The following is a 23,998-nucleotide window of genomic DNA, read 5'->3' as shown; positions in this document are numbered from 1 at the left end:
CATCAGACTAAACGGAGGCTCGTCATTGATTTAAAGTTGGCCAATCCTTTACTCCCTTACAGCTGTCAATCTGCAGCCTCCCACGTGGTCTGCAGGGCGGGCGCATCTCGACGGGTTCAACTTTTAACTTTTAGGGAGGCAAACAATTGGACTCATTGGTAGTTGCAGTTGCACATCCATGTAGGATACTCCCCAACAGGAAACAACGACCTGCACGTTAGTAGGCGCCCTTCTCTGGTTGTCATCCAGATCGCTCCCATCTGTGCGCACTGCTGCTGCCTCTTGTTCCAGGACTCATTAAAGACAGCGCTTTGAACTCCGAGCCCAGTGTGCAGGAGTTAGTTGTGAATGTAAAAGTTAGTCCACGGAGCCTGATAAGACCTTGGTTGCAAATTTAAGCAAAACAAAACAATATATTTTGTTTATTTTCTTAACATCAAGGGGACTTTTGGAGCAGGATTTCAGCATGGATACAGCCAGCGACTCTATCGGGGAAAGTAAGCCGGTGTGTCAGTGCGCGCCGAAGTCCGTGATCCAGCGGTGGCTTCCAGGATTTCATATCGCTCTGTGCCTGTTGATGTCAATGAGCTCCGTCGCCTTGTGTCTTCTCATGAGCTTCAGGACTTTCCAGCTGGAGAACCGTCTGCAGATGGAGATGGACAAAGCGTCCATCTTCCAGCCGAAGCACGCGGCTTTTCTAAACGAGGATGGGACCCTGATTCCAGAGCTGAGCACCTCCATAGGGAGGCTCGTGGAGGAGGTACTGTTGTGGATAAAAAATAAAAGTGAAAGTTGCTCATAAGTAAAGATATACCACTGTCAGACTCATGGATAGCCTGTGCGTAAAGTGTGCGTAATAACAAGGAACATATTGAGATTTACACTCTAGGACTTGGCATTTTTGGCTAATGTACCCTAATTATTCCTACTAAAGTCGGTCTTGTTTAATGCATGACCTTAGGGATCAACCATGCATGCAGATGGCCAATTAGTTTGCAGTTAAAGCTCTTTATAGGGTGACATAACCACTGATAATAGACACCAACCTTTAATTTTATCACATGGAAAAAGTAATTGAGTGAACTCGTTTCATTTTAGAACTGAATTTAATAAGTGAAAGCTCATGATCTCATTATTGTAATTGGTGGTGGTTTGGATTTAAAAAAAAATCTTTTTCCATTCTTTGATTTTCTGCTTAATGATTTCCTTCTATTCCCAAATGTTGAACTGCTTCCATTGCTTGAAGTGAAGAAAGCTTGTATGTTTAGGACCTGGTTTTTTTTAATCTAACATTTGACTTTCATGTGTGTGCAGAAAATTGGAGAGATGAAACCAAAAATGCGGACAGCTAGGGATGTTGGTCAAGATTGCTCCTGTCCTCCAGGTATGCCTTCTTTTGTGGCCCTACTCACAAAAACATACACACAAAACACACCAAATCCCATCATACCAGGAGAAAGTTACAGTGCTGACATGACTGACTGTTTGTGAAACCTGATTTTCTGTCTGCCTGGGATGCTTTTGGCAGCTGAACTGTATGAGTGTGTGTTTATGATTCCGTGTGGAGGATTAGGGCCCCTAAGCCTGTGTAGGGCCCTACTGTGACAGCAGGACTCAACACTGTGCAGATCAGTGGGGTATTGGGGTGTCCAGCCGGAGCCCTGATGCCTGCTGTCAGTGGGGGATGCTCGCTTTAATAGATGGAGAAGCTTTGTGCCAAGATTGGCCACGTTTGGCCTGCGGTGTTCATTACAGGGCTTGTGATCGTTCCGTGGGTGGAGAACAGTGTGTGATCCACATCATGTTACATACAGTGTCCCCCTGTTATGCCTGTAACATCAGAGAAAGATGTATTTCTTTTTTTTTTTTGGAGGGGGAAGTTGCTGCTACATGTGATGTGCCGTGTCTGATGACCTGCTGTATGTTGAACGGTTTTACCTCACCTGTAGGGAGAAAAATTGTGCTCTGGTGCCAGAAAAAATCTCTGGCTTGCAGCAACAGGATGTTTGTGTTTTATCGAAGCTGGCATTCATGACATTCCAGATTTGATAAAATTGCAACTCCAGTGGAATCTTAGCATTGTTACACTAAAGAGAGGGTCTGCTTGCACACTGATTTTGGTGTATAGAATTTGAGTTTTTATTAGTTTTATGTGATTGTTCCCTCCCTGGCTCTCCATCCTTTCTTTCCTTCTCGTTGTCTTTGGGTGTGAATAGTCTCAAAAGGAAAATAAACAAACAGGTGAAAGCATTCACAAGTGGAATTTATGGCCCACTTTCAACAAATTCTGTTTTCCAGTCTGAAGTCTACCGTGCCAAGACGACTCGCCAGCTTTGGCTGGCAGGTCAGCGAAGTTGGCACGTGTATTTGTTGATTACATTGAGCCGCCACTGATACTGTTAATGCAATTTGTAGTTCTCCTTTGTAATTCAGTGCTTTTCTACATAGTAACTGTAGTCAGAGGTACCTTGTTAAAATGTCAAACTTAGAGCAGCCTGCATTGCCCTCAGTGGGTATTTATGTATTTTAATGTTATTATTTCATTAGTTGGTATCATTGTATCAGATTTGCTTCACATTTTCCTTTGGATTTGGTTGAATTGCTGTGTAATCAAATGGTTTTGGCTTTAAAATTCAATCTGTCCACAACTATTCATAAGTCTATTTAAAGTTCCCTCTCTCCAGTTTCTGATCTTTTAATGTGGTGTTTTGTTTTTGGTGAACAAAAGTCTGTTTGTTTATTGTGGCTTTGAGGTCCCAGAATGCCTGGACTTGTTCATGTGCCAACAATTATATTGCCTAATACGGACTTGGCAACATTTTTCTATAAAATGTGTTTACATCTAAAGAGGGTTTCTCAGCTGATAACCTTGGGTTGGGGTTTAAGAAACATACTTGATATTGGTACTATACGGGATTTGGGGTTTTTGTGACATACTATCTTGTTCATTTATTTATGCCATGTTGTGGCTACTTGTGTGCATCTCATCTGTGCCCCTGTGAGAGGTTGTACATGTCTCTATCATGGTCCCACAGTGCTGCATGTATGATGTGAGTCTGCGTTTCAGCCCCTGAGCCTTTGAGGGGCCGACAGAGGCACCTCTCTCTCAACACGACTCTGTAAGAAGAGACCCTCCTCTCTCTTTAGCACCAGCTCTTCCCACCTGAAACTTGAATCTCTCAGCACCAGGATCACAGGCCGAGGTATTTCTGCCTGGATGTGTGCGAGGAGATCACTACCACACAGCATGAGCAGCATTTCTGCCATTAAAGCTATTCCCTCCGCATCAGGGGGCTCGCCTTTCAGCATGCATGAAAACAGGGGCCCAACAGGGGGCAGCACTTGTGCAGCAGCAGGGGAAATTATGATGTTGGGCTTTTCATTGACACTTCTGACTAAATGACTTCCCTTTGAGGAAAATTCAAGTATCTTGAAGGGAAGCTCCTCTGGTGGAGCAGCAAAGAAATGGTCTTAAAATATGATTCTAATCTTGACTGACATTTATCTATTGTTTCCTCTCAGCTGAAGCAGCTTTGTGACACTTTTATGCTCACAGATACAACCCGGCCAGCAGTCGTTAAGTGTTTGCAAACTATGTGACAAAGCCAGAACTCTGCTTACAAGCTTCAGGTGTTTGCTATTAACACCCGGCTGTTCTCTCAACACACACACGCAATGTATGCTCGCACTAAAACCTATGCACACATTCATTACGTACACATTAACACAACACCTTTGGACTTGGCTAATTAGAAGCATGTGATAGCTGTATGTGTCCTGTGTAGGGGGAGTGCATTGTCATCTCTGCAGTTTGCATTTAAAGGCTGTTTTACTGGTCTGATCCATGCTAGGGGGCGTAGAGTCTGCCCACATTTCATGGGCGCAGGCCCAAAAATCAAATCAAGGGCAAAATCAGCCAATAATGTAGCTTAGACACAAGTCACTGTGCAGTACAAGAAGGTGCTAAATGTGCAGTCATAAAAGTACATTTTTCTCACATTCTCGAAAATTCAAGGCCCCTTTTCAATAAAAAAAGCCACATTTTCTGTGGTTTTAGTCGTTATGAAGATATGCTTCTTTTCGTTAACTGTTGTGATTGTAGACTTAATATACTTTGGATTGGATGGTTGGCTGTATTACAGTGTGTCACTTAACACTCAGGAAATTGTCATGGCCATTGGTGACTAAACTTGTGATATTTTATGTTAAGACCCTTAATCAGACCCTTCTTGAAGCATTGCCCTTTTGTTTATTTTATGTGTAAGCGGTTCCTACTTCTGTATGTTGCATCTTCTTTAAAACGGAGCATCCTCTGTCAGTAAAGGGCATCCCAGTTTGGTGTTAGTGCATATGAGGGCAGGGGGTCAGACCTCTCCCTGTGTGCTTGGATCAGATAAGACCACATTGACACCTTTGACCGGGAAAACAGACCCCCTGTAAGTCTGCTTTTGTGTGTGTTTATGTAAAGGAGAGAGTATGCTTACTGTAAACATTCAAAGTATGAAGAAAAAAAAGTTCTCATCATAACTGTTGATTGTGTCTCAAATTCCGACATGCAGTAGAAGCAGAATAAAGTAGTACGCTGAAAAAGACAGTATGAAGTCTGATGTTAAACCAATCAGCTGTTTGTCGGTCTGTGGATCTACATCTCACCTAGGAGGCAGCCTCCCCCGACCCTCCAGCTTCCTGCTCCCCTGCCTGGAGGGGGGAGACAAGGAAAGCCTGGCTTTGAGCAATAGACCCACAATGGGGCCAAACACCCCCTCCCCCCCCCCCCCCCGGGCTGGGATTTTGTGTTTAGAGCCATAATAAATCAGACAGGAAGCTCGCAGCTACCTACACAACACATCACTATAGTAAGACTATGTCAGCTATAAGATCCATTAATGAGCCATTAAAAATAGTAAACGCAGGAAATTTGTTTTCTTAAGTGCTCTTGTTTTGGATTTGTTCCGCTCTAGCTGTAGGCGGTTTCCTGAAGTATTAATATGCAGGAGGGCAGCACACAACTACCTCTGTGTGTGTTTGTGTGTGTGAAAGTGAGGGAGAGAGTTTATGTTTCTTTATGCTCGGGGTGTGTGTGTGTGTGTGTGTGTGTGTTTGTGTGTGTGAAAGTGAGGGAGAGAGTTTCTGTTTCTGTATGCTCGGGGTGTGTGTGTGTGTGTGTGTGTGTGTGTGTGTTTGTGTGTGTGCTTCCAGCGGTATATGTTATGCATGTGTGTTTGTTTTGATGTCTGCAGACATGTGTTTTAGTGTGAAGCTCCCGGTGACTGACTGCATAGCTTTAAATGCACTGTGCATGAAGTCAGTTACGAACGAAGTCTCTGGTAGAAAACCCAGGTGGCTTTTTACATCATCCCTCAGGGAAGAGGAGATGTTCATGACAGGGGAGAAAAGCAACTTTTCTGCAATAGAGAATAGTTTGTGTCCTGCTGCTGCACAGAATCGTGTGTGTGTGTGTGTGTGTGTGTGTGTGTGTGTGTGTAACCTTACATCTTCCATAGAGAGTTTGTGCAGTGTAGATCATTTTCTGCTCCTGATAAAAAATAATAGTCAAATAATATTCTCTTACACTCCCTGTATATTGAGCAAATAAATGTGTTCAATGAATAACTGTAGCCGCGATTTATGCTTCAGAGGACAAAATGTTGCACAGGAAATGATAGTAATCGATGAAAGTGGACAGCTGAACACAGCGCCAATGCAAAAGCTACATTTGCATCAATCAAAAACGACACAGACCCATGAAAGCTATTCTGCAAAAGCTCTGTGATGATCCCTCTCTGCCTGCCAAAGGATGCAAAAATATTTTAAAATTCACTAACTTTTGAAGCGTGGAAGTATTTTCCTCTGCTTTTCCTTTTCATTCACAGTTTTTCTCTCACGGTTAAACTTTAATCTGAACTGTGTTGTTCGGTGGAATGTTTTGTTGTCTATCAAATGCTGGCTGTGCTGCGTGTTGCTAGCGGGTCACCTGGTATTATGGGTGGTCATTTTCGAGGCAATTTTTCATTGTGCACACAAGTAGACGCTTAAAGTAAATCCTCAGTAGTTAGTGTTTCAGTAATAATAAGATTCAGGTCACATGTTCTAATTGTTTTTACATTAAAGTATGAGCCTTCACCAAACAACTTTTCAACTCTGATTCTTTCACAGACAATATTCAAATGTAGGAATGAAGCCATGAGGTTTTTGATGGAGTTGAGGTGCTCCTCTTATCTTCACTGTTAGTCTGAGATGTTCTCTAACCTCGGTCAAGCTGTTTCAAATCAATCTATTTCTTGTCTTGACAGTCTGATTAAAGTGAAACTGTTTGATATTATCATGTGTTTTTAGTCTTGGCTCACGCAAAGAGAGAAGTTGTGGTGTGGTGATTTGAACATTGTCATGCTTCAGAGAGAAACTTTAGGCTTCTTTTTTTTTACACCAACATTACTTCTCTAACATTGCTCGTATAAACATTTAATGATGAGCAGAACACAGATGCAAGAGTTTGATCCAGACAGCCCTAGAGGATTCGGGTATGTGCTTAAAAACCAAAAGTTGTTACAACTACCCCGAGTCTCCCCTATACTTTACTGGTGGTTATCACTTTATGATGGAGATTGTTTGGGATTGTTTGTTCCCTTCATCCTTATTTCTAAGCATCCTTCTTCACATTTAGCATTACGTCACAGACTGCAGATACCATGGTGCACAGCTGTATGAGCCTCTTGTCCTCAGGTTACTTCTGCCCGTGTCTGTTAACACTCTCTGGTCTCTGCAAGAGTGACATAAAAATGAGTGACTCTTCTTGATATCTTGTTCTCATTTGGAGGATGATCTTTGACAGCTTGAGTGTTTTCAGTTTATTTGCAGAAAGGAAGGAGGAATGCAGACTCTTGGACACTTGGAGGTTTATTTGCGGATAGTTGTGTCTACTCTGTATTGTTAAAATCAAAGGCTGCGCTGAGAGAACTTTAATTATAAAGTCTCATCTTGTTGTCTTGTCTTTAAATGTGCTAGCATGATGCATCACACACTCTAACTTTAACAGATTACAGAGGTGATATCAAACTAACTGTCACAGCACCATGACTTCATTAAGATGCCTTTGAGCTGCGTCAAACACATAACTAGTGTTTACATTTGTCTGGAGATTCAAACATGCATAATATACAAATTCAAAATAACTGCCTGAAAAACAATGAAGAAGAAAAAAGTACACACTTATTATTCACACTCAGAATGTTAACTTTTGACTCGTCAGATGAACCATTGATACGTAGCCCATGCGTGTGACCGGTCACATAAAGCCCCATCCGGTCACAAGCTTTGTTAGATCAGATTAGTTGGTGTGAATTTAGTTGCGACCGCCAGGTTAGCCATAATGACGGCTCAGGAGGTTGCAAAGCAGAGAAAATGTGGTTAAAAAAAAGTTTGGAGAAAAACAAACATGACACAAACATGTGTGTTTTAGAAAATGATCAATATTGGTCGTTTTTTTTTCACATCATAAATGATCCTAATACTCGTCATGCCTAATACCCATCAATGGACAAATGTATGTGTGAGTCAGAGGTGTGCTTGCTGTCTCAAATATGTTGGAGTCACACGATTACCTCGTGTCAAATAGTTATTTTGTCCATTTCATTGTAGCTTATTAACGTAGTGTTGGTAATAACGTTTTTTTTTTTTTTTCAAGTTTTAGGAGAAATGTGAATGAAAGTCCTCCAGCTTTACATCTTATTAAAAAAAACAGTTATGTGTCGGTCAGAGAAGACAACTGCATCACATTTCACTCTTCAACGTTGTCTTTCAACTGTTACTCGTGGGTCTTAACTTAAAAGTCTGTGTGAAGCAAAATCACAAATTGCTGGATGAACACACTGTGTATGTTGTAAAGAAAAGTAGCTGAAAACATGTGGAAAACTGAGAACTATGTTTTGCATCACCATAAGGTTTCAGGGTTGTTTAGGGGGGCAGGGCGAAATGGGGGAGATTGATGGGTTTTCCTGAGCATACTCCTTCCGCCCCTTGTGCTACAACAACATAAAAGCAGTGAGTGCTGAAGCATCTTTCAGGTTCTCAGTTGTGAGTAAAAACAAGATTCAACATTAACAGGCTGCAGTTTTGATTGCCCTCATTCTGCAGGTTAGTCTACCGAGAATTTGAAGAACAGCTCGGTGTGTTTTTTTTTTCAATGAGGAGGTCACATGTTTTCAGGCTCAGTCTCTGCAGCCCAGAAGGTCCTGATGTTCTTCAGGTGCACACAGAGGAGAAGTAATCCGAGGAGTCAGGCAGTGAAGTGTGAGATATGCGGATCACACACACAGACAGACTTGTCCACACTGATTCATAAAGAAATCAGTGCTGGATGCAATTATCTCTTCATATTAGCGGTGAGGTCATTAGAAGCAGGAAATGATGTGGAATGAGTAAAAGAAGAAACATGAACTTAACTTATTAAAGGATTGTCCTCCATATGTTCAGATTTAAAAATGAAATTGGAGGTTGTTTACTCGATGCTAGCTGTGGAAATGGATCCTGTTATTGAGCAACAGCTCTGTTGGACCCGTTTATATTTACATCATTGTCTTTTTCCAGGCAGGTCGGAGAACTGAGGCTGTGCTGTTTATAAGGCTGGGTTTTTTCTCAGGCTCCTCTTAGCTCTGTATAGTGGTGTAAGGATACCAAATCAAGAAGTGTTCCAGTACACATATCCAACACAAACATGGGCAAGATCAGCCTTTCTGAGGTTTACAAACATTCAATAGAGGTCTGCATTCCTGAGAAAGTACATCATGTGAAGTTTAAAGTAGTAGTTGTACTACAATAAGTAGTTATTTTAGCATATACACAACAATGTGTCACTAAATAAATGTTTACAATTTGAAAAATAGAGAACATTTCAGGAGGTTTGATCTAACAGGAGTTCTAAATCATCTGAAAAACACATGGCCTCAAAGTAAAACTGGATTCAGAAGAACATCTGATTTGCTGCTTCTCGTACAGTAATGCTTTGTCTGATTTTTAAAAACACCAGTTGTTTACAGAAGAACAGTGTGCATCAAAGTGTGCAGCATAAAGTGGCGTGTTAAACCGCAGAGACATCATTCATTGCTACAGTCTTGGCTTGATTCGAGAGCATGGCCACAGAATCATTCATGGTGTTTGTGGCGGAGAGGAGACTCTGTTCACTTAGCGCGTCGTCTTTGAACAGTTACATGTAATTTAAGACGGCATTTCTTCTATCTAATAATTATTTGAATATGTTCTTGTTTTATATGCTTGAATTCAAAGTTGTGTTTGTTGAGAGGGAAGCTGCTGGCACCACATTATCTCATAGCGTAATGCAACTTTTCAACATGTGTTATTTTAGTAGCATGCAAAACAAAACTGTTGCTTTAAAAAAAGAGAAAAACAGGCGCCGTTGGCCACATATTGGGGAGAGTGGGATCAAATTAGAGTTACATTAAGCATGAGTCGGTAATAACATGTTGGCTTCAAATGAAAAGAAATACCAAATACTTGTAGTTTGGCTTGTTTTGTCCATTTTTCTCTAAATGTTCTCCTCCTCTCTTCCTAAAAACAACTGCAATAAGCATCTTTTTTTTTTTAGTAAGCCCTTAAGAGCCCTAAAACAGGTAATTATTAGATGTTCTGAATGTCTAAAATAATCAGCCAGAATAAAGAGTCATTCTGAGAAAACTCTCTCAGTGTTGCCATATTCTTAGTAAGAGCCTGTGCCGTCTGGTTGGGAGCTTAGGAGTGGCCGGAGCGCCAAATATGGAAACCATTATGATGTTTTCTTTAATTATCACAAGTGGCAGGTGACAAGGGGAACAACCATTTTAATGGGGGAGCAGAAAAAAACTCTTTAACACCACCGTGTGGCCTCTGGCTGGCTGACAGCGCTGTGAGGTCAAATGATCCGTCACCGTGCTGCAGCGTGGGCTTGAACCTGTTCAAGCATCTGAATATACAGGACTAGTCAAGATGTAAACAGAAGAGGAACTATTTTAAATTGGGGTTTTAAGAAAAATAAATTAAAACCACCAAACCTGTTAAGAGAGTGTAAACAGGAGGACTGCAGTCATATCACGTGCTAAGACGTCCAGAGTAGATAAAGATCCAAAGAGGTAAGTTTGCATTATCTGTCTTTTCCTTGGCATTAACGGGACATTCACACATCGGGAATGTATCGAGGCTGGATGCAGCTGCAGGACGGGGCTCACGCGAACACACCTGGATGTGTTTGACGGATAGCATCTCTGGATGTGGACCCAAACAAAAAACGGGGCGGCAGAGCGTGTGCAGAGGTTATCGTTTATCCCCGCGCAGACGCCCAGTGGAATAAGCAATCAAGGTGGTGGAGGTGCTAAGCAGAGCAGTGGCGATCCAGATGGTCTCGCTGTGCTGACATGCTCCTGCTCAGCGTTCAAGGCCCTCGACAGGCTCGTCACTCTCCCAGCACCTCTTTAATGAGAGGCGGGCTCGTAAAAACTGGGCCTGAGGCCTTTGAACGAGCCCTGAGCATCACTGGTCCATGTTACTGTGTCATAACAGGGAGGCGAGGGCATCTCGGAGCGGAGCGCAGGACGGCTCTCAACAACTTAACACCACAGCTCGGGGCGTATTTACGCGTGTCAGGCCTGTTTTCACTCTTACTTTGACCGTTTCCAAATGTGTCTGTCATTTTGTCCCTCGCGTGTCCATGTGCCCCAACTTTGTGATTCAATAGTCTCCTTTTGTGTCCTCTCTGTCCATCTTTGTCTCTTCAGACTTTATGTTTAACGCGTGCTCGGGGATCTGGATGTCCTGAGGCAGCTGAACCTTCCACAGTCGGTCAGTCTGTTCGCTGTGTGTATACATTAACCTAAAGTTCAGCCAAGAGTGAAGCGGGGGGGGGGGGGATTGAGATGGCTATCAAACATACTGTAAACAGAAGATGAAGACATGCAGAGGGACATTCTCAGGGGAATCAGGTGTGTGTCTGTCCAACAAGAGCTCTATCATTTCCTTGTTTTACAGCGAGAGATTAATGCCAGCTCTCCAAATGTTGAAGTGGACCAGAGGCCTGACAAGAGTGAGACGTTTGAAAGACTAACTCAGAAACTAAATGTTTGCGTTTTTCAATAGAAGTGACTTTAAACGATGGTTGTTCCAGCATGGATGACACTAACAGAAATGCTTCAAATACAGCCTTAAATGCAGTGAATTTGTGAGAACATAAAACAATGACGCATCATTTTTTAACTCCCTCCAAAAAAAAACTATAGGCTAGAAGGTGTAGCATATTTAAAACAGTTAAAACACAAAGATTTATTGTTAGGGTGGCTCACTCTTTGGTGCATGTAGGCATCCTGCAGTGTACTGAGCCAGCTTAGTACGAGAATTAAACACACACACAAGAGAATTACAAACATCCAGTGTAAGGTGTATACAGCTTTAAAAGTTCATAATAACATTCCAGTATATATATTTTGACGCCCACTAGCGTTTCAGGGGTATTTTGTGTCAGCCAATTGCTATAGGTGTAAGAATAGTTATAAAGAAGGACTATTTTAATATCTCAGCTATCTATCACCAGGGTTATTGGTCATTTCTCAGGGAAGTCAAAAGAAGGCGGAGACACTATTAGTTCACACCTTAAGACATGCTCTTGATCAGTCAACAAGCGTGTGTTACATATCTACAGCTTAACATCAAACCACATTTACTGCTGTATTAGTATCAGCTTGATTGGGTGTGAAACAGCCTGCCGAAGCAACTAAAAGGTAATTTCCTCCTCTGTGGGATTCTTCTGAAAATAACCCTGTTTAACAAAATCCTCAAAACACAAGCTTGGTTTTATATAGAAATCTATATCTGTTCATCTAAATTCAGATGTCTGTTTTTTTTTTTGTGCTGTGCTTATCAGCAGTGTTGTAACTATGTTACTATGACAGTGTGATAATGGGTGTTTAATAACAGTTATTGAGCACACACACAGTGGACACACACCTTGATTTATCGCCATTAAGTCGAAGCACTGGTTTTGTAATGTGAACGTTATTAGTGCTACGGCTGCTCGCTGTTCTCGGTCTAACTACCTCATCCAGCTGGATGCACAGAGGGAGGGTGGGGGTCTCACTATACAGAAACATATTGCACATGTTGAAACTCTTCATCAGCAAAACCATCTGTTTTTTACATATTGGGCAACATTTTGTGTGCGTCTGCATTCTTGATGCAGAAATGGTGCGTCTGTATGTGTGGCCCTGCATGTTGGGCGTCTCATGCGTGTTCCTGAGTTTCTGCATACCATCCAACATCTATAGGGATTTCTTATCTGCATATTTGTTGCTCCACTCAGGAATCATAATACAATGAGTCCTGAGTGTATTTTCAGGAGCCAGGAGAGGATATCACAGATGTCCAGTCAGCTCTGGTTACACATGGAATATCTGGGTCGAACATGTGGACAAACTATCAGGTCCTCCATCTCTCTTTCCTCCCATTTTCTCCTTCACTGCATTCACATGTTTCTCTTCTTTTGGTTTCCTCTACTTGCTGTTCTTACCTTTTTGGCAATCTTTCTGATTTTTTTGATGTTTTGAACACAGGTTCAGATTGATTGAATCCTGAAGGTGTTGAAGCATCAATTGCGTGTGAATGTGATCTAATGATGGAGGAGCATATAAAGCATGTGTTTGTTTGTTTGTGTGTTTGTGTGTTTGCTACAAGATAAATGTGATGGATCATGAGCTGCAGCCTGGACTCACATCAAGAAGAAGAGAACTGTTGTGGTTTAACAAGACAGCAGGGGAAGGATTAAACACATGCACGCACACACACACACACACACACACACACACACACACACACACACACACACACACACACACACACACACACACACACACACACAAACATACAGCCAGAAACATCTAGATGCAAACACACTTCCTTAATGTGCCGTCATTGTACCACTTGCCGGTTAGACTTCTTGGATCAAAAACAACAGGGATGCACTTTTGGAATGAGCTGGCCCTTTTCGGTCTTGTTTATTTACTTGGAGTGTTTTCTCACGTCCATGTGGTTCTGATTGTGTGATTTGGAATGAGGACAAAGACGGGAATGAGTAGAGAGAGTGGAGGGGGGGCGAGACAGCGGCAGGAGGGAGCATCAGAGAGACTGATGTGCACAATGTGATCCTGATAAATGGAAATACAGGAATTCAAGTTACATGTGAAGTTTACATATGGAATCAAATATTGCAATTAATGTCAGTGTCTTTCTGTCATTTTAATGTCTCGTCTCAAGTCATCAATTTTGTTATTGCAACATAATCTTGGCATGCAAAGCTGCTTTCACTGCCTCGAGCCCCATATGATTCCTTTTAGGTTCTGAACAAAGAGTTTTCAAGAGTGGATTAAACCAAAAAAGTCTGTATACACAGCTATAACTGCCCAAATTGGCCCTTAAATAGGGAACTAATTTACACACAACTGGCCAATAAGAAGGCCTGACCCGAATCAAGTGGATCGTAATAAAACATGTTGTTGAGAGTAAAAGCCAAACCACCAGCGCAAAGCACTTCTCTGGTCTAGTTAGAATTTTGAGAATTAGCTCGAGTTCATGTCTACGAAGTTCGCTCACAGGCAGGAGAAAATAGTGCTGATCAAATGAGTAGAGATCGCTCAGATTTTTATTATGAGACGGCTCCAGATGGGAGGTCTGATTTCTGGCGAGCGGTCTCTCTTTATGGAGCCGTCTTTTTTCATCTTAAGCAGAGAAACATATGGATAAGATGTTATGAATGATTTTGCGATGCAAAGTGATTCAAGCGGAATAATTGCAAAGATTCTCCATGGGAATACTTGTCCAGCTCTGAAATTATGTATGTTACACTCAGTTGAGTTCCTAAATTATACTTTGTGTTACCTGGCTGCTGCTGAGCACCGATCTGTCAGTGTGTCGAAATCATTTTACAGTATTAAGTATTTATGTTGGGAGAGCTTCAGTTCACCTAAAGCCCTTTTCACACATGCACTTCTGGATACACTTGGGGTGAAAACAAATTCAGATATTAGAGTTAAACATTCAGCTCACCCTGAACACTCAGGGAATCTTCAGGAGTTTTTTGCTCCTCTTGTGAAAAGGCCTTCAATAACAGATGTAAATAACATTCAGCTTTCATTTTCCAGTATTCTCACCTGACCCCTAACACCTGTAATTAACTTAAAATCTTCTATCCTCCTGTTTTAAAGGAATCTTTTAGAGCCTTGCTTAACAAGCAGCTGTCCAGGAGTCCATCTTTCCACAGCGTGTCCTTGATTTGTTTGTGGCTGAAACCTTTAAATTAAATCAGACAGACGTGAGAATTTGTCTGTCTGTCTGGTACACCAATTAATTCCAGCGCAGATTAGCTGATCTTATTTGGTATAATTGCATCTGAACTTCTAAACTCTCTATTCTCACATACCCCGTTTCCTCCCCTTTTGGGAAGACAGACAACGGTAAATCGAGCGTTAAGTAACAAGATGTTTATCTTTCTTGCTCTCTGCGATTCAGAATCTCTTTCGTTGTCGGCGTGTCTGTTTCATTGCGTTGCATGTTTGCCTGTTAGAGGAGTAACATGGACAGAGGGGATGACTGCAGGAGATCTTAGGGGTTGGTGGGGTGTGGAAGCGCTGTGTGTACCCCAAGCAAACAGGCCAGATAAGATCAGAGTGGAGGGAGCGCAGCTGGAAGCCTTCCTGAACTGACCCCTTTCTCCGCCTCTCTCACATTCCACCAAACCCTTTGCTGCCCTGTTTCTCGCCGTTCCTCCCTGTACCCCTATTTTACCTCCTAACATAACTTTCCTACTTAAGCTCCTGTTTTCTCTCCCCATACCTGCTGCATCCATTATTCTTCATTTTACAAACACTATCCCCATGTTTGGAGTTTCCTTACATCGTTTTTTTTTCTCCTTCCGTGTGGTGTTTCCCCTCCTGTTCTTGACTTTACGGCATCTTCCCCCTCCTCCCCCAGGACCACAGTAAAGTGGGGTCAGCCTTTAGCATGTAATGCTATGTCTTTCCTCTGTTTTTTTCCCTGCTCTTTGACCATGTTCATTAATACAAGCCTCTCTGAACCGACCGATTGCCTTTCATGTTTTCCCCTGGGTCGTGTCCTAGACATGACAGTATGCCTAACATTTCAAAATAAGGTGTCTCTGCCGTGGGTGCTTTTTGTGTGAATTTGCATTCCTGTGTCTCCCTGTTAAATAGATCAAGACAAAGCAGAAGTAGTGCAAAGCAGCTGTGCTTGTTGTCTTTTGTTACCTAATTTATCTTCACAGTATGCAGCCATTACTCTCAGTGTCATTCTGCAGAAGGGAGAGGCACCTGAATGTGTTTTATTTGCAGCAAAAGAAGTCCACATTGAAATGCAAATGAATGAGGAAAGGGGGAGAAATATGACACCCTTTCTTGGAATTATTTACATATATATTTAGCCCAGTGTGTGCTGACACAAAGACAGCTGTTGTTCCCAGCTCAATTTTTATTTTGGCCATGCAATGGTCCCTCCTGTCACTTTAACCAGACCAGTATCTGTAAATAGTCTGAGCCGCTGACAGACCGCTGACAAAGATCACACTCTGCACAACTGAGATGTTATCTTTGGATATTGATACAACCCAGGGTTTATCCGTCTAATAACCCAAACGAACCCAACCCAATCTCAGGTTTTAAACGTTTTGGTGGAAGGCCCCCGCGAGCGTCACATGTGTTGTTTGTTCAGCCTCTTCGTGTGCAGTAATAATCCTCAGCCCATAACCTCACAACCTCTTGACCTATCAGCAACAGTAAAGCGTCATAATCTCTTCTGCAGTAAACTTCAAACACTCAACACGTTCTTTTAAGTGGGGCCAAAACAAAATTCAAGAAGTCCATTAGACTCAGCTCTCCTGGAGCCTCTCTCCTCTTTGCTCCTCCTCTCTCTGGGGATCAAACCTCAATCAACACCCTGGACCGCATTACGCAACAGAAATAGGAAAGGGGTGGTGTTTTATTTGGGTGAATGGTTACCGTCAGAACAAACTTAATCTAAAGACTATTTGCACTTTTTTCTTATTTTCTCAAAAACACTAAAACGGAAAACAACACAACACAAAATATATATATATATACTGTTAACTTTAATCTGAGCTTTATTTAACCAGAAGAAAAGTGTTTTTATTGAGGATAAAATGTTATTGTTCGGAGTTTCCTGGCCAAGTCAGACTGCAGAACAACTATTCAGACATAAAACAAACATGATAATTAAAAAGACAACAAAAATAACGTATTTATCAAAGATCACAATCAGACATACTTTAAATTCTTTCAATATTTACAGTCTATGATATTTACCCCCGGGGGGGAATCTGAGCATTGCAGTCGGCCTTATACAGAATACAAGCATGACATATGTGAAATATGTCCAGATTGATTTAGGATTTTCTCGGATTTAATGAATATAAAAACCTCTCAAAATTCAACTTTGTATCTTAATAGTGTTTTAACCGATTAGGACTTGGCAGGGTCCAAAACAAACATCAGTACCAAAAGAATGAGTATCAGAGCCATGAGTTTCTCTAAAGGGGTAAGGGGATAACAGACACTCTGGGGGTGTAGCAGGACAACAGGAGGGGGGCTCGGGAGTGGTGGTGGGGTGTTGAGGACTCCACGACAGGCCTGATTTGTCCACTCAGGGGGTCAAACGGCCCCCTCACAAAAAAAAAAGAAAAAGGAAAACAGATCAAATGACCCGGCTTTAATGGTCCTGAAGTTGTCTGTCTGTCCACTCCAGTCTGTTGGTCTGTTTACAGGTCTGCCAACTGTCAATCACCAGTCACTTAGTCTTGCACAGCACACACACACAATCACACACAAATATACACACACAGGGTACCCTGGCCCCTCAGACCAATATGTGACCTGAGGCGCTGGTACTAAGCGCGGCTGCGGTTTCAGTAGGAGATGGACGTGAATCAAGTTAGTCGAATTTCTTTGGATCTATTTGGCACGAAACAAAAGGACCCCGAGGAGGAATTCTAACCAGGTTACAGAGAGCAAACAAATGTGTTTTAAGACAGGGGCCAGTATAAACAGGTGCATGAATATGTACACAAAACACAGCTTGCATGCCAGCACATACATGCAATACTGATGAAATATGAAAAGAAACTTACACACACACACACAGATTTTGGATGCATTCCAGAAGAGCTGTGGGGATACTGACTTGATATTGAAGCGTGCTGTGCACACACACAGACGCACGCGCACATGCATGCATACACAATACAAAAACTTTAAATTTAAAAAGACACAGAACGGAGAACTTTATGCACTCACGTACAGAAAGTCCTGATTCTCCTGATTCATGTCTTTCCTCTTCTCCTCTGAGATTCACAGATTGATACTGTTGTTTTCTGCTTGCTTTCTCCTCATTTTATCCCCTTTTCTCATCCCACTCAACTCTGTTATTAAGATATCTTGGGCACTTTATATAATCGACATTTAGTGAGGAAAAAAAAAAACATCTTCATGCCTAGCAGACCCTCGCCATGCCCCTCTCTCCAGCTGGAAGTGATTGTACGTGTGGTACTGGGTTCTTAAGTCTTGGGCACTGTGGTGTGGTATTGCGGTAACAGTGAGGGGGCAGAGGGCAGACGGGCTAAGCACAGCTCTTCTTTTAAGTGAATAAAAAGTCTTTAGTGTCACTACAAAAATCCTGTTTTTCATTCAAGCTTCATACAAACATACATGCAGGCAAGCTGACGGTCCTGTGGGCGATTAGATGTTTTTGTGCAAGTGCTGCCCATGTGTGCAGGGCCTGATGCTACCTCCGCCTATGGAAGCACACTCAGACACTGCAGACCCCTCCACGAAAGCCTCAGTAACAGAAGAACCTGCATCTGGCTGTCGTAATGAACAACAGTGCCTCCTCCTCTGAGCAAGCATGGGAAACATTTACAAGATGCTTTTGAACGTCTGAAACACTTAACTTTCACGTGTGTTACTAAATAGAGTTACTGACAGATTGTTAGCATGCATTCATACAAACAAAAGCATGGCATTTTGTGGTTTAATAATGATGGGACTTCTTTGCTATTTTATTTTTCAAGCTGTTCTTGTTGTGGGTCTTAGGATGTTTTGTCAGTTAGTCAGTCGATTCGTCGATCGGCCACTTTGGTGGAGACTGACATGTAACAACAACAACAGCTGGATGGATAAGCATCATTTTCTGGTCACCTTTGATCCCCTTATGATGAATTACACAGACTCTGGAGATCCCCTGACTTTTTCCTTAGGACCACAGAGAGTTGTACGAATACCGATACGGATTCCGTTATTTTTATTATCACAACTAGTCATCTTATTGTTGTTGTTGTTATGTAATGCTACACAAAGCTGTAGTAAACCTGGCATCTCTTATTCAAAGGGCAAAAAGTAATAATAATAAATAAAAATGCATAAAAATTCAACCTATTCCAAATAAATGTATCTGAACTTTGTGCTGACTTCACATACAAACAGGAAGCAGCAACAACTGTATGGTTCAATCCAATCTTTTAAACTGAAGTGTAAGAATTGTACTTTTCCATCTTGTCTGAACGTCTTGATGTAGATGATTTGTGTGTTTTTTTTATCGTTCAGTCTGAATGTCTTCAAAGCCAGACTCAGCGAGTTGAGATTGAAGTGCTCAACAACCTTTTTCTAATCAGTGACGTGGATCGGCGCCATCAGTTCGATATCCGATACATAAATTGGTATGGTAAATAGCTTTGGTGTTCCTCTGGCATTTCAGCCGGTGCTGTTATTATTGGTCGACATTTGATTGCGGTAAGTTTGGTTTATGAACACTAGCCTCCGCTGTATCCTGTTTTTTAGTGCATATGTTAGCATGCAAGTGTTAGCATGCTAACAAGTTCTTACCCAGGGACAACAGATGGAGATGAGCTAGTTAGCTTAATCTGGTGTGAAGCATCCTTCCTGGACTAATGTTATTTTGTACATAGTCCCTAATTCAAATAAATTTATTAACTAAAATAAACTCCTCCTAATCCTTCAACCTGAAATGTTTGTGCGAGAAAGTGCAAACACTTACACTTAAATCCTGATTGTCTAAAGGTCTAAAAAGCTAAGCTAAAAAGCTACGTGGATTGAAGGATAAACTGACTTTTAGAGAAAAAGTTCATATATTTATTATTGCAGAGGAGCTTTTATTGTGTGAAGAAAGTGTGATGCTCACATGCTAAACTAAGATTGTGATTAAATCAAACATGTTTTGAGCATCAAATTGTCAGCATTGTCATTTTGAGTGCCTTAGCGTTTAGGTCAATGCCCTACAGACTGTAGGACTACAGATTCTCCGTCTTGTTCTAAGCAACTTTTATCCACATGCGCATTCATTGCTAAATTAATTTAGAAGGGTAAATGTATTTCACTCCACATCTCTCATATTTACATCGGCTTTAATAAACGTAACAGTTGATCATGTCTCTTAACAATGTCTGGATGTGCTTTTCCTTCCATTTCTTAGAGAGTGCTTAAACCGCGTTGAATCAAAAACTCCTGCTCTTGACAGATTTCTGTGTCTTCATATTGATGGTTAAATTGATCCCAAGCTTAATCCTATTTTAGGAGTCCGATTCCTGTTTCAAGCCTAGTTCTTGTTGGTTTCTCAAATCCCCTGTTTGACTGGGTTTGGCAGAGGGAGGCTCAGCAAAAACCACCGCTGTCACTTTCAATTGACAGGATCCCGTTTTTCGTTTGATTGGCTCTGTGGTCGTTTTGGACTGATTCAGTCATGATGTTTCTACTATGGAGGATGTAACAGTATGAGGCATTAATGATGTTTCCAGCACCTCACAGGACTCCTCAAACACACCTGCACACCAGTCTTACAGGGGCTGCAATTCTCATTAGTTTTTTCTTTTCACTTTGCCGTTTTCTGTCTTTTATGTCTAATGAAACCTTTGTTCTGTTCGTCTCTTTCTCTTTAAGTAGGACTACAGATGTCAGAGCCATTTGCTGCCCCTGTGTCAGACAGACAGGGCTATTAAAGGGGGCAGTAAAAGTCTCGGACCACTGTAGAACATGATCCCTAATGTGTGATTAAAACATCAGCCAACCTTAACTGATCTTCTCGTCCTCTCCAACTTCCAGTTCTACTTCACAGCATTAATCGATTATCACCACTTCGTCGTCCCATTCCATGGATTTGGAAAAACATAAATTATATCCAGCTACTGCAAGTAGATGAAGAAAAAAAAACTTTGCTCATTTACCGTCAGCTGATTTAATTCTGGCTTGTTAAATATTTGTGGTGCTGCAGAAGAAAAAAAACGTATTGTCCTTTGTGGAAAACCACAGGCAGCAGATGCCGCAAGCAAGTTTCAACCAAACACCAAAGAATGATTTGTGGACAGTTTAATCCCGGTCTGCTATTTACAGAGTAGGAATCTTCTTTTCCACTCACTTACCAATCCGCTGACCCGGGCTGACCCTAACATCTTAGGCCAGCATCTCTTTTTTTTCCGCTCATTTCCTCGACGGGTCTCATTCATTTGCCCCCAGAGTATTTGGTGTCCACAAATCCCTAGAACGTGATCTTTCTCTCCCTCTCCCTCCATACAGCCCTCATGTGTCACCACAGACACGCGTGCTAGCCTATTAGCACGCTAAGTAGCTTTCCAAATTCCCCTGATAGTTTTAAAGCCACATGCTTGAGGGATCAGAGCAGCAGTGTTAAATTTAGTCTTTCATTAACCTCGCCGTGTCTCAGTTTCCCTTTATTGTGCAGATAGAAGGCGTGCGTGTGGACGGGCTTTATGGATGAGTGTGATTGTGGGTGTAAAGTTAGCACCCTGGTGATCAGGTCCCGAGAACGGAGATGAGCGGAAGGATCATCGCCTTAGCCGAGATAGAGATAACTGGTAATAGACGCGTCGAAGGATGGAGCAGTCGGATGTATAGATAGACGGACAGAGGTGTGAAATGAAAGCACCTGGTCCAGAGAGCGAGCGGGGCATCCTGTGACGGATCAAAGGGTCGTGACTCCCGACAGGTGTGGAGGATAGATGCCATATCTGCAGCACTGTGGAGGGAAACATGAAGAAGGCAGAGATAGGAAGAAGATGCCCACACTCAGGGGAAAGAAGCAAAACACACTACAGCAATCCTGCTCCCCGGTGTGTGTGTGCGTGTCAGGAGAGATTTGTGCTCTCTTAATTTACAATAAATCAATTTATCAATGCACTCTTAGAGGCAAATTACTCCTCAAAGGCCTCTTTCAAAAGATCAAGTTTGACTTTCTCATCACTCAGTGAATCTAATGTATCCAGTGTTTTCTCAGGTCTGAATATGGTTTATTTGACTTATGCTAATGAGAGTGTCTCCTGCCAAACTGGAAAAAAAAAAGATAAATATACTGCAGGGTTATGCATAAGGGAATCACTTTTCAGTCAGTCTTACACCAGGACTGAGAACCCTGCTGCTCTTGAGTATTGTTTTTTTTGCCCGCACTCAACCAATCCAAGCTGTCACAGATTTTGCAGCCACAGTTTGTTTACTTGTTTGCTGCAGAATTATGGGAACTATTCAGCTCTGGATATAGATTTATGATTTAAAAAACGTGTTTATTTAAGAAAACAAAGGTCTGTGGTCAGACATAAGGAAAAAAACGAGCACAAGACAAAACAGTAACCTGAATCCTGTTGAGATTTTTAAAAAAAGTACACAGTATGCAATGAAGTGTGACTGAAACATTAATCATCCAGGTTCTAGTAAATCAGAAATAATGAGAAAAGAGGTCAAATTGGTTGACATCTAATTAGTGTGTTGTGGCTTGGAGGGGGGCAGCAGTTCCTCCTTTTGAGTTTGGTTTGTGGCGGTTCATGTGTGGATCTGTGTACTTGTAAGTGTTTGCGTGTGTGTCTGTATGTGATGCACAGGATCTGGCAAATCTTCACTGACGGAGGCCAGGATGCCAGGCACCACTGGGAATGTTGGGAATGCAGGGTGCCCTTTCACAATGACCTGTGTTTGAGTAAGCGAGAGACTGAAGGGGAGTGAGCGAGTGGCCTTGAAGAGTTTATAAGGTCTCCTGTATAAACACAGTGACCCTGCAACAATGCTCTGTACCCTCTAACCAACGAGCTCTAAGGGGGCTAATACATTTTCCATGCCTGATGTTGCAAATAGACTCTCATTATATGGAGCTTGGTTCATTTAAGAGGCATGTAACCTCTTCTGCTCGGGGATTTAACACGGAACTATTTTCGAGTTTTCATTAAAATTCTCACTCTATATTTGGCCGTTTTGTCTGTGGGCTGTCTAATTGAAAAATATCTCAGGAAATCAAGATCAGCTCTGGTCAATGAATTTGGGGTATATATGGAGAGCAGATGTTTAATTTAGTGAAAATTGAATTTCTTTGACATTTTCTTGGTCTCTTTTGTCATGTTTTGCTAACCTTTTTAATTAAAAGGTAAAAAAAAAAAAAAAATGACGCCAAAGCTGTCCGCAAGTAGAAGTTGAGCGCTGCCACGTTTGAAGTCTTCATGGAGCCGTATTTTGGTCATTTGTCTCCTTGATAAGTCTATCGCTTATGTATGCCTCTGCCGTGGAGAATCCAGCCTTGTGTTTAGCATCGGTCATGCTCTTATCAGAACTGTTGGAGGTAAGACTTCCTGATCGATTGCCTGCTCCTGCTAAGTGGTCACCCCCAAAAGTTAAAACGGACAACCCAGAATAATTCAATTTTACTCTCTAGTCCATGAGAAGACCGTAGAGCAGTAACTGTTTTTCTGTGGCACAAAGATCATAGATCAGGAGTGTCCTGCTGCAGAGGAGTGAAGACCTTTTTTTTTTTTTTTTTTTTTTAGGCGTGAGGAATGCTTTGGCCCACTGTCGTCCCCTCTGGTCTGGTAATGGTGGTGTCGGGTTGACTGTGATCCCGATTTACTTGCACTCCTATCGTCCCCTCCCTAAAAACATAATACCAAACATCCCAGTGCAGGGCTGGATCATGGCATCAACACACCAAGCATTATTGTCCCACCGAGTTCTTTTCTATCTCATAGAGAGCCTGGCACGCTAATCCTTCTGTCCGCATAATCACACATCAGATGTCAGATGGGTGTTTGATGGGAAGGACAGTGTCACCTTGTGCAAATGAGACCTGGTGTTTTCAGTCAAATGGATAAACATTCAGATTGTCAGGCAGACAGCCAGACAGAAAACGGACTGAGGCTCAGCCAAGATCCTTCAAACAAAACCCCCTGCAAGGAGCCTGGCATATTTAAAGGCTCACTATTATAGTCCTCTTCCACAAAAGCATATTGTAATGTGACCATAGCATTAAACATGCATGCATATATATGCACAGACAAGCTATTCTTGTCTGACCGCTCCTCTGAAAAAGTGCAGAGCTGGATATGTTACACTGGGAAGGGCCCTGGAGAATTTGGAGGGTAGAGTTTGAAGCTGTGTAACCTCTCAGGCAGTTAAATGTCACTGTCATTGTTGTTGGCTCTGCTGTATGCTGCTGACTGTTCAACTCCCTAAAACGCTTAAACTTCCACCATTATGGGAGTAATTGTTCTGGTGAGGTGGAATGTGGACTCTGGATCTGTGTGTGGCCGGGCTTTGCTCCCCTGCAACGCGGCTCCAAATGTTCAGCTTCCCTCAGGGAGGTTTGCGTTGCCGTGCTTCACTTTCCTTCCACACTTGCTGACCCATGCTGCTCGCTCAGTTTAGATTTCTACACATTTGTGGGAGATTCTGTTTTATTGACTTCTTAAAAATAGAAAAAGAATGTGAAACAAACCAAATGTACCCACATAATAGTGTAGATCAGGACACCAATAAAATTCAGATCGAGCAGAGGATGATGCAGGTTAATTTTGTATTAAAAATGATGTTTCACACTCACCAAAAGTAACAAGTAAATGCCATGCAACAGCTATGTCTCCACAGCCAATGGAAAAAAACAT

General features: G+C 42.0%; 1 protein-coding gene across 1 annotated transcript in view; it reads left to right on the top strand.

Moving 5' to 3' along the window:
* The window catches only part of col23a1a (collagen type XXIII alpha 1 chain a), a 124,403-nt gene continuing 100,405 nt past the window's right edge, over positions 1–23,998 (top strand). The window contains 2 exon segments of the mRNA XM_061047875.1: positions 1–760; positions 1,315–1,384. Coding sequence (XP_060903858.1) covers positions 467–760; positions 1,315–1,384 — 364 coding nt within the window. The 5' untranslated portion in view covers positions 1–466.

The sequence above is a fragment of the Labrus mixtus genome, chromosome 10 (assembly GCF_963584025.1).
Source record: "Labrus mixtus chromosome 10, fLabMix1.1, whole genome shotgun sequence".
NCBI classification, from domain to species: Eukaryota; Metazoa; Chordata; class Actinopteri; order Labriformes; family Labridae; genus Labrus; species Labrus mixtus.
This window is presented reverse-complemented; position numbering and strand designations above follow the sequence as displayed.